Raw genomic sequence first — 11140 nt, forward strand, 5'->3', positions numbered from 1 at the left:
CCTTTGCAGATTACAAATGTAGATGTAGATGGACAGATTACAGACAACATTAAAAATGGTCACCAACTTGAATTCAGGACAGCTTGGTCGATGAAATCGCAGTTTATCATAGGGAAACTGAGTAACAAATATCTCAACAAACCTCTATTATGCGGACAAACTCAACGACTAGTTTACCATGGGGATACCAGGGAAGGTACCAATAGAGATTTAATTGTATTTTAAACCTCTTATTCACATGAGTGAAATAGTTGGAGATGTGACGCAAGTTAAATCAACCGACAAATCGACGAAGAAACTTGTTAAGTTGAGTTAACTTAAAGAAACGAAAACTTTCCAGCCTTTATACGTGAAGTCATTCACGAAGCAGCTGGAAGGGGAGCCAGAGCGGGAGTAAGATGTTTGACCGGAAATTCTTAACGGGCATAGTTTACTACTGGCACAGATCGAAGAATGCCAAGAATGAAATTGCTACGATAAAAACTTGGCTACTGACAGCATGTGCATGCCACTTCCGGCCAGAATTTTTACTTCTGTCGTCGTTGGGTTTTTTTCATTTTTAATTCCTTTAATCTCTCTTAGAGCAAAAATCCAGCCAATCCTATCATGTTTGTATCGGAGCCACCTTATCCTTGAGTCAAGATTTCACCGGCTAAGACTGAAGACTCGGTGGAAAGGTGACTGCAGATTTCACTGTATTTGGTCTGTACTCGTGGCCTCGTTCACTATCATTCGGCCAACCGCTCGTGTATATCTGAATTCCTCGTGTTCTTCAATTGAAGTTCTTTCACGAGTTACACTCTGTTTGGCTACATTACTTTGGTGCATCAGTTGAGTCTAGCTCGATAGATTCACGCCTGGTGTTTGAGTGGTCACGGGTTAGAATATCGCTGGGAGATACGGATTCTAACTTCGTCTCGCACTGTACGATGTACATTTGCAGATTTCTCACTTTCTTCAACATGTAGTTCACAAAGAAAGAAGTCCATACTATGTTATGTACCTTTAGATAAAACAAAGCTTTTTAGTGAATGAAGTTGGGCTTTTTGGATCCTCATTTCAAGACTGAATCATCTTTGTATTTTCTTTTAGGATTCTTGTTTTCGACCTCCTCGCCTCCTCTCTGGCCATGGCTCTCTGGGTTCCGGCATATGCCAGGAGAAGGTGATTTGTGAGGATCGCGTGTTAGCAGCTGTAAAATGACTGTTTCACATTTGACTTTTACTTTTAAAGGTTTCTCCTTTATTTACTTTCATGTTAGCTAATCTGAAAAGCCAGGATAAAACAAAAATCGCCAGCTGCGCCTCCCCTGGCCTATCGCCCACCTTGTTGCAGTAAGTTTTTACATACTAGCAGTAAAAGAGTTCACATCTGATATCACTGTAAATCCAGGATTAGCGTTAAGCAGCATGGTACCCGTCCCTTCCGGTCACTAAACCATCTTAAATTCTCTTTCTCCTTAGCAGCCACTAGACAAGATACCACTAACTAAAGATGGGCCAAGTAATGATCAATGCGCATGTGTAGAGGGCTACCGATCGATAATACTACTGAAGTTTGATAGAATGTTAAATGACTTTCTCTTGGACTAGCTGATGTGTACTTAATCCCTTGCAGTCTTTGTACTTACCAGATTGATAGAATGTATCAACAAATGGAAGTTTTATAGAACTATTTTCAACTTGACTTTTTACCGTTCACAAGTTTGCTATGAATGAGAAAGGCGACATCCAGTTCAGTGATGGATTTACGCGAATGAGCCAATGGCCACCTGAAGATGTTAGGGGTTTAACAGACAAACGAGGCAAATAGATTATCTGCACCTAACAAATCGGCTTAATTTTGTGCAAATTTACTACATCTGTATCTCTATAGAAATTAAATGCTTGCTTCTTCAAGCGCCATGCGAGTCCATGCGAAGTAGTCTTCATTGAGCTCACTCTACCATTGAGCTGACCGCTGATCGGTTAGCTAAGTGGTAGAGCACCGGACTAGCGTGCGGGAGGTCGCGGGTTCAAACCCCGGCCGGACCAACACTCAGGGTCTGTAAATAATTGAGGAGAAAGTGCTGCCTTTATAATGACATCTGCAAATGGTTAAACTTTCTAGTCTTCTCGGATAAGGACGATAAACCGTAGGCCCCGTCTCACAACTCCTCATAATTAATTCTGTGAGACGGAAAAGAACACACACACTGATCGAAAAGAGTAGGGGACGTAGTTCCCGGTGTGGTGGTCTATCTCTCTCATCTGATGGTTGAATGCTCGGAGAGTATTAGTTGCATAAGCTACTCTGAAATCCGAGGGTAAATGAAGTACTCTATGTATAGAATCGTTCAACAGATTGATAAGCCAAATTAAAACTCAGTTGGCCCTCGTCTGTTTCAACTTCGGTAAAGATAAACACCGCGGTAATAAAGAAGTGTTTTATGTTAGGGAGGGAGAAAACTTTAATCGCTAGACACGTTTCATTACAAAAAGGCGTACGTGGGTGAAAAACGTGCACGTGTGGCTTCCTAGACTTCTCATGTCCGTGTTCCAAGTCATGTTGATGGTTTTGACAACTTTTACCCCAGTGACGTTATTTGGCCTATATTCGTGACGGTGATGACAAAAGTTACATCATGAAACTTTCGTTTGCACGTCAATATATTTTCTGTTGTTGTTCTTTCTTCAAGTCGTTAAAAATAAGGGAAGCGGGAAGAGAAACCGGTTATATCTGGTTCGTGCGCTGAAGTTAACTTGACCTCAAAACGTGCGCACTGGAACACACAGCTGGACATCTAAATTGTTACATCCCAAAGGTATTAAAAAACACTTGAATGATATTTACAATACACGAGTGCTGGCACATAGCTTGGACGTGTAGAGCGTTATTTCCATGATCACGGCATGTTCATGGCGAATCTTTTAAAAGTTGTTTTAATTTTTGTCGGTTTTGTGGTCACTAGATGTGTTCATATTTGGATCAAAGGTCGTTCAAGTTTCCACACAGTACGGAGTCTGTTAATTCACTTTCTTCTGAACCGCTTTATATATCTTCTTGGAGCCAAAGCTAAGCGAAAGCTTGAGCAAGACACAAAGAATTTTCGTCAAGTCCAAGAAAAGTTTTTGTTGAATATTCTGGAGAGAAATTCAGAGACTAAATATGGAAGAAAGTACAAGTTTACCCACATAACGAATCGGCGCGGGTTTACAGTCAGTCATCCCATCACAAAATACAGTCACTACAAGAGTTTAGTTGGTAGGTATTTATACTCAGTTTTCAGGTATTTATAGCAAGTAATACAAGCCCCTAACACCGGCGGGTGGTAAAAACCAAACCCTTATCACATAATATCCCCTCAGTCAAAACTTTTCAAAGTTGATTTAATACTGGGAGATGGGATTACAGATTTAGCAAGTGGTCTGGAATAGGTTGCGAAATTTTGACAAGGGAGTCTCAAGTGAGACGAAATTAAGAGTCCTATTGGCAAATTGTTACTTTCACGATGAAGCAATTGGTTTTAATAATGGTACGGAATTATGAGTTTGTACCCGAGAAGGTACTGACCAAAACAAATGATTATTAGCTATTCAGTTATTTTGGTGTGGGCGAGAGCACGAGGTTTATGCTCGATCTGTTTGATAACGAGATGTTTTGACCCCTTGGTGTTCCACCGCGCTATAACTGCACGCCATGAGACTAAAAGACAGTGAGTGACAAAAAGAAATTAAAAACAAGGAAGATAACATTGTTGCTACGCTCTTTTTGGCAGCTCCCATTTTTCAGGGACACCAAACGGATCGTTTCGGTAAATTCTCTGTTCGCAAGGCCTTTAATCCCCTCGGACTTTCGTGATATGAGAAATTTAATGCCTGTTGTTTTCTAGTTGATAAAAGTGTCGTTTTGAGCACCGAAAAATAGTCAGCTATAATTTTCCCGAGAAATGGACAAGGAAGTCGAAATAGATTCGAAACTGAATTCAAGTTGCGCTAGAATGAAAACAGATAAACATTTTATGGCGCAGCCTAAAACTAAACTCCAGGTAGCGTAAAACACTACCATAGGGAAGTGTGTTTCATTTCTAAGTCATCACTCTTGCCAACAGTATTAAAAGGACATAGACTATGTCAAAAACTAGAGATCATCTCAATGGCTTAAAAATATATTCGTCGGTAAGGAGGAGAGAACATAATAAATAAGTGAAACTATTTCTACGCTGGCGGTTTCAAATGGATAGGAAAATAGAGGATGTTTTCTTGATTTACCACAAAATTATCAGAACTGAAATTAAGAGTTAAGCATAGTAAATAAGGAAAGTGAATGTTCATATTTCGGGCATACATTTTTCGGAGAGTTCATCTCGAGACCATGAAAAACCTCTGTGATTTTTGTGAGGAAGTCTGGGAAATTTTTTGGTTGCTCAATCATTTTACAGCTTTAACATAACACTTCATACAACGCTTGCGCTAAAAAAAATATTTATTTTAAAAATTAAAATTGTTTTTCATGTGCACCAGTCATTTACCAGCTTATCATGAATGAAATATTTTCTACCTATTATCGCTGAAGTTCAGAACTCTGTGAATAATACACAAATGTCACTATGTTAGAGCGAAAAGTGGAATCATTTCCTTTCAATATCCGGCCTGAGCAGTTAATAAGCATCTCAAACACAGTGACAAGTCCTTACTAACTCTAGGGATTACCGATTCGTAGATCTGTTGTTGGACATAATCCTCGCTGATTACATTTTAAGCATCATAATTTCCCTGGGGGATAACACCAGAAACATCGGGTGGGGGTGTGCAGCCTGCTTCCCAAAACCCTTACCCTATTCAAGACTGAAATATGCGATTTTCCCTACTCTATTTACGACCTGACCAAAAATTCTATACTCCATTTAAGACCCGACCCATAAATTAATGCCTTGTTTCAGACCTACCTTTGAAATTTGTTCCCTTGTTCAGACCAGTGTTAAAGGCAATGTTTTTATGCTTTTATCAGGTAGGATAACTTTCTCAATTCAGAACTAGAGTGCAAAAACCATACCCTATTTGAGACCAAAAGGGGCCAAAATCGATACTCGATATTTCTGACCAAACCTGCCAAAAAACATACCCTTTGGGACCGGACATACCTATATAGCCAATATAAAGGCGTAACCCCCTCCCCCCTCCCCCCTCCCCCCCCTGCGGCATGACTTGTTTTACACGCGCGGTGACTACTGGTCATTGCTGCTTGATTTACACACAGCTGATGTTCCCTCTTTGTTGTTACGACCACTTCCGATTTGACTATAAACTGTAACTGTGATGGTAATTTTTTTCAAAGAACGGATTGCCAAAGGAGAGAGGAGTGTTTTGACCAGCCAGGAGCCGTGGATGTTAGCAGTTACTTCTGGAACAACCGGGAAGAGTTGTCTTATTCCTAAGACACGTGACAACTCCAAAACATTCGTAGAATATGGATTTGCAGTTGGTGTTTATTATACGATGTATAACGTTTTACCACAGGTGAGCGGACACACAAATACTAACGCCACTATAGACTAGAGATGGTCAGCACGCCCTGTGGAAAAGTTATTTGTAAAATCTCGTCTTCGTTTGTTTCATAGGCCTTATCACATAAGGTCTCGAGTTATTGTTCAGGTTTCCTCTTCAGTACAGTCACATGTCCAAAGCTTTTCTATGTAGATGTATAAACAACGCAACGTTTCGCGAAACCAAACCCATTTGTTAGTGAACACGGATAGTAACGGTTTTACCAGCCGCTTTGACTATCTGTGAAGGTGTGAAAAACGTCGAGAATTTTCTTCTAAAGGAAAATTATTTATATACTCCAACGAAAGTACTAGGTTGCAATCCTGTTTTTATTTCTTTCGTAAATGTTTATTAGTAACGAAGAGGAGTTCGGTCTTTGCGGGCGTTTTATGGTTTTGCAAACTGCTGAAAACAAACGGACTAGTGAAGGAAACCTTTTTTCTGTTATGTTACATGTCGTTTCTTTGACACCGAGAAATCCAAGAACTTAGTTCCTTCTTAGAATAAGATTTTAAACTGGCTCAAATATCATTCTGTTATCTTCCCTAGGCTGACAACTTACAGAAATCTCTTAAACTGTTTCATGCTCCTCAACTGAGGTACTCAGTAGGAGGCCTTCCAATAGGGCCTTCAACTTTGGCCCCATCTCTGCACCTCCACGCCCTCTCCACGCCCCGTGTTCACCTTGATGTCAAGTCTGAGCCCGCGGGACTTTATATTCACATTTTGTTTGCCCTAAGAGATAGAGACTTGGGCTCGATTCTTGGCAATTTTGCATACTGGATTCACGGAGTTTTTGTTTTCCTGGAGAAAAACTGGGAGTTAATGGTGCAAGACCTGGAGAAAGGTGAAATTAAAGAAGATCTTGAAATAACAGATCGTGTCCGAAGGTAAGAGCTGCAACTACAGCACATTTATGGACCTAAAGGATCTCCTGAACGGAAACATAACCATTTCACTGCTATCGACAGCACTTTCGGCTGATAAAAGGCCTGATAGCCGGTCAGTGTAAAACGAAGACTGTAGATTGCATAGCAGGGGTAAAATGCAGACTGTGGGTAAAATGCACATTGCTGACTTTTTAAGTATTTATCGTGTTATTCCGATTTACCGAGTGCTAATGGGAAACAAGGTTATACGGGTTAATCGTTGGGCTAATCGTAGTGAAAGTCTGCACTCCAGTTAGCCTGAATATCACCGCTGGTTAGATTGAATATCACTCCTGTTAGCCTGAATGTCACTCTGGTTAGATTGAATATCACTCCGGTTAGCCAGAATGTCACTCAGGTTACCCTAAATAACGCTCCGGTTAGCCTGCTCACGGTTAGCTCTCAATGATGGAAATGGTAACACGATTTAGTTAAAAAGACTACAGTCTGCAGTCTTCATTTTACCCCCGGTCTGCAGTCCGCAGTCCGCAGTCCAGTCCGCAGTCCAGTCCGCAGTCCAGTCCGCAGTCCAGTCCGCAGTCCAGTACTCATTTTACACTGACCGACTGTGAGCCCGTATTCTTCCAATACCATTTTTGAATCACAAACACTTGTTCTTTATTCATGTTCACTTACATCGAGAGAAAACGAGGGAACTCTCGTTTTGTCTTGTGTCACATGAATTAAAGGAAATAATCACAGTGAATCCCAAAAAAATTTTGTCCCTCTGTGTTTACCACGTACGCCGAAAATAACGTTTATGGTACGACTTTTCAATTTTCTTCATAGCGAGTTGAATAAGTTGCTCAAGCCTGATAAACAAAGAGCAAATGAACTCAGAAGAGAGTTTCAGAAAGGATTTGATGGAATCGCGAAGAGAATCTGGCCAAACTTAACACATGTACATGGCGTAGTATCTGGTAAGGTGATGTTTTATAACCGCACTCAGCTGTTTTACGTCGAAAACGAAATGCTGATAATGATAGTGATAAATAAGGAATGGTGGTAAAATTTGACCTGACAAACATTCAGTATCTTTCTCGTTTGACTATAGAGCTTAAGATTCTGCATCTTTCTTAATTTATCATGAAATGAACAAACAGTCAGAAACCAAACCTGTACCTCAAGGGTCAGCTGGCAGGGGTGTTAAGGTCTGCCAAACGGAATCGCAAGTACTCGAAACTTCTTGTCGTTCCATTTGGCCAAGACGTCAGTGCACTTGTAGCCTGCAAGCGCAGACGTATTTCCGGCTGTCGCTTGTCTCCGCCGAAAATAACGTCTGCGAACCCGAGCCAGGAAACGATTTCTGTGACGTAATGACTTTTGTTTCTCCTTGGCCAATCAGATTCCATGATAAAATGAAACTCGAGTGCTCCTCGCAGCGAATACCTCGTGCAGTAGTTCTAGGGCTACTTGAGCTAAACTGTGATTGGCGTAAAATTCCTACGTCAGAGAAATCGTTTCCAGGCTCGGGTTCGCAGACGTTATTTTTCGGCGGAGACGAGCGACAGCCGGAAATACGTCTGCGTTCGCAGGCTAGTGCACTTGCGTTGACTTGTGTTCACTCTGGTGGGATCAAAATTTGCACGGCGAAAGTTTTTCATCTTTTGGCCACCCACGCGACTTAATCACACGTCATATGTAGCCTTGCAGCATTTTTATTTACAACCCGCATTCACTTTCGAGTAAATTTGCGAGTCCGTTTGGCCACGAACGTATGTCTGTACTCAAGTCACTTCCGACTGCTCCGTTTGGCTTTGTTACATAGCAGTTGCCAACAAACTTAGTTGCCAAAGGCTGTGACTCCCCCCTCCTCCCGTAAACAGCGATCCCAGTGTGGTGACCAAGAATTAACCGGATTCACTACTACACTGAGTAACTGAAGCTTGTTTCTTTAAACTAAGGTTCCTCTGAGCTGTATGCTACTCAGCTGCGGGACCGCTATCTTCATGGCGTGCCATTATGTTCCACTATCTATGGGGCCACTGAAGGATTAGTAGGAGTCAACTTGTGGCCACTGGACACCAAGCCTTGTTACCTTCTTGTACCTCGATCAATGTTTTATGAGTTTATTCCACTGGATCACAGCCATGAAGAGCAGCCCAAGGTAAAATATTGCTTAGTTCTTTTTACACAATTTTTAAACATTCAGCAGCACATATGGGAAGGCCGGAGTGATTATCTGAAGGAAAGGAGGCGCCAATGGGGGGGGAGGGGGGGAACATTTGAAGAACATGTACAGTTTAGTAGATAGAGAGAGTGGAAACAGCTTTCTGAAGACTTGACGATTTTCTTGTCGTATATAAAAATGCGTGAAAAGAATAATACAAAGGCACGGGAGAAGGAAACGAGCTTTACAGTTTATGATTGATGTGTCGTTTATTTTGGTAAATAAGTGCGAGTCATTTCAGTTACAACAAAACATACATTTTCATGAGACGCTTTGTAACAAACATATCACAAATTACATTTTTGTTTCAAGTCTCTGTTTATTTGTTATTGTTGTCGTTGCCTTTGAATTCGTCTTGTGCCTTAGATGTAAATTGAATTGGTATCCATTGTTTCCTTGGCAGACGTTGTTTGGTGAAGAGGTTGAAGTGGGTGGTCTGTACGAGCTGGTAGTGACAACTCTCAGTGGTCTTTATCGATACAGGATCGGAGATGTGGTGAGAGTGGTTCGTTTTCATAACAGTTGCCCGGTGATCGAGTTCCAGTACAGACAAGGTCAGATTCTTAACATGCGTTCGGAGAAAACGACTGAAACGATGATGTACGAGGCGCTTACGAAGGTGCTCCGAGGCACACGCAAGAGGCCTCACCTTGTGGATTACACATGCGCGGAGAGCATTCTGTTGGATTTTATACCAAGTAGTAGAGCAGCCATTGAGGAAACTCTTACCAGGAAAACCCATGGAAGCCACAGTACCAACAGAAACCACATAGGGTTTGGAGGAGTCAAGCCATTCTACGTGATTTTCGTGGAGCTGAGAGGCTCAAATGGCCGTGATGCAGCGGAAAATGACATGCTTTCACAAGAGGTAATGTTCACGTCCATTGCTCTCTGCTAGTAATTATCACAGGTATCATCTAGATTTTTGAGTTTGAATGATTAGCGTGCAGCAACATTTGCGGAAACCAAATTCTAGTTCAGGTGTAAAATATTTAGCGCAGTGTGACGCCGTCGCCGGCAATGGGGACGATATGCCTGCCCCATGATTGTTGACTAGCGTAAATCGGTGCAGCCTCGTTTCGAAAGACCTAGGTAACGAGGATGGACTTAACCTATTGGCGCCTGTACCGCTCGTAAGCGCCCGTGACCAGTGATGGCCTTTGTTACACTTCTGACGTCATCATCTTTCACCAAAATTGGTATCATTTATACTCAAGTTCTCCGGGAGAGAAAGATCTTTCCAATGATACCCAGATCAGAGTGACTGGGTCAATTGAACGTGAAATGTGCAGGAAAACGCTTAGAAATTTGAGTGATAAACTTGGAGCAAAATTTTCCCCAATTACACTTGACTACTCCGTGGTAAGAATTTTCCGTCTCGATGATGCTTTCTCGGGAATTCTTGAACTGGAGACAAGCCCAGTAGAAGAAGATCAACAACTGCGGCAAAAAGATGGGAAAAGGAGAAAAAGCAAAGGCGGGAAAAAATAAACCGAAAAACATAAAGACCACCGTCGTACCCAGCGTCTTCGTTCCCCTTGACCAGCGGTCGGGAGACAAACGTTTCGTTAAGCCGGCATCGCCGGCATGCGCAGAAAGGAACGAAGACTTTAGGTACGAGATTGCCTAAAGACGTAAAAATTTGAATTGTGCGCATTCCCGAGCAAAAATGTCATAAAACGTGATGCTAGTGAAAGAAAGGCTTGCTTTCATGTTGCTAATGCCTTTTTGAGTAGATTGGAGCTATTTTAGCTCATATCCATGCTGAAAATGTCAAAAATGTCTAAACAATGTGTTTTTGCCAAAAATTTCCAGGTGTCAATGGATTAAATTTGGTTTAACAATCTCTTCGTATTCAAGTTATCTTTGACATGTTTTCAAGGATGAAGAAAAAGCAAACAGACGTCACTGCAGGCAGTGTGATTCGAGATTCAAATGACTTCGTTTTAAATCTAACCTCGTTTGTTTTAATTCCCTTTTTAGTTGGACGATGCCTTGTGTGAAGTGAACCCATTTTACCTGATACGACGTGAAAACGGCGGCTGTATTGACAGAATGAGAGTTTGTTTGGTCCAGCCTGGCACGTTCCAGAAATTTCGCGAATTTCTCCTCAAGATGACACCCACAGCGATCAATCAACTAAAGATTCCGCGAAAACTTACGTCAAAAGAACAACTGCTGTTCTTTGTAAAGAATTTGTGCACAGATGGCGCTTAAAATATTTGCTTTTTATAAAAATTGAAAATTGTGAAAATTTCATAACGCCTTGGTAAAACGAAGGAAATGATGACAGAAGCAGTTAAAGAATGTTTTTCCAAGCACAGCAAGGCGTTTGTAGGTTGAACTTTGTAAGTAGACTTGGCATACTGTATAATCCGACGTTAAAGCTCCCCCCTCCCCGCTAACACAGATATTATTCCGGATATAAGCCCCCCCCCCCCCCCACCCGAATATAAGCCTTCCCCCTGGATAGATTAAAATTGTTAATCGAAAGTTACAGGCTAATAGGGTATTTT

At 41.5% G+C, this 11140-nt stretch overlaps 1 protein-coding gene across 2 annotated transcripts; it reads left to right on the forward strand.

Annotated features, from left to right (window-relative positions):
• Window positions 1-553: 553 nt before the first annotated feature.
• On the forward strand, window positions 554-11051 carry LOC110047794 (uncharacterized). 2 transcript variants are annotated; one of them, XM_089283966.1, is made up of 8 exons: window positions 554-1334; window positions 1464-3243; window positions 5317-5498; window positions 6075-6415; window positions 7244-7374; window positions 8359-8561; window positions 9028-9492; window positions 10608-11051. In XM_089283966.1, exons 2-8 carry the CDS (start codon window positions 2892-2894, stop codon window positions 10839-10841), a joined length of 1908 nt encoding a protein of 635 aa, XP_089140092.1. In that variant the 5' UTR covers window positions 554-1334; window positions 1464-2891; the 3' UTR covers window positions 10842-11051. The 2 variants fall into 2 exon arrangements, with proteins under 2 accessions (XP_089140092.1, XP_020609195.2); XM_020753536.2 differs by having other exon boundaries at window positions 554-3243.
• The last annotated feature ends 89 nt before the right edge of the window (window positions 11052-11140 follow it).

This window comes from Orbicella faveolata, unplaced genomic scaffold (genome assembly GCF_042242905.1).
Source record: "Orbicella faveolata isolate gen_17 unplaced genomic scaffold, um_ofav_v1 contig_13, whole genome shotgun sequence".
In the NCBI taxonomy this organism is placed as follows: domain Eukaryota; kingdom Metazoa; phylum Cnidaria; class Anthozoa; order Scleractinia; family Merulinidae; genus Orbicella; species Orbicella faveolata.

What these genes read in the sequence shown, in the direction of transcription:
- LOC110047794 (XM_020753536.2), top strand. Translation starts at nt 2,892, where the DNA reads ATGTTCATGGCGAATCTTTTAAAAGTTGTTTTAATTTTTGTCGGTTTT. An exon ending in TCACTACAAGAGTTTAGTTG is followed by an intron (nt 3,244 to 5,316) that starts GTAGGTATTTAT and finishes TTTTTTTCAAAG; the next exon opens with AACGGATTGCCAAAGGAGAG. An exon ending in TGTATAACGTTTTACCACAG is followed by an intron (nt 5,499 to 6,074) that starts GTGAGCGGACAC and finishes TATCTTCCCTAG; the next exon opens with GCTGACAACTTACAGAAATC.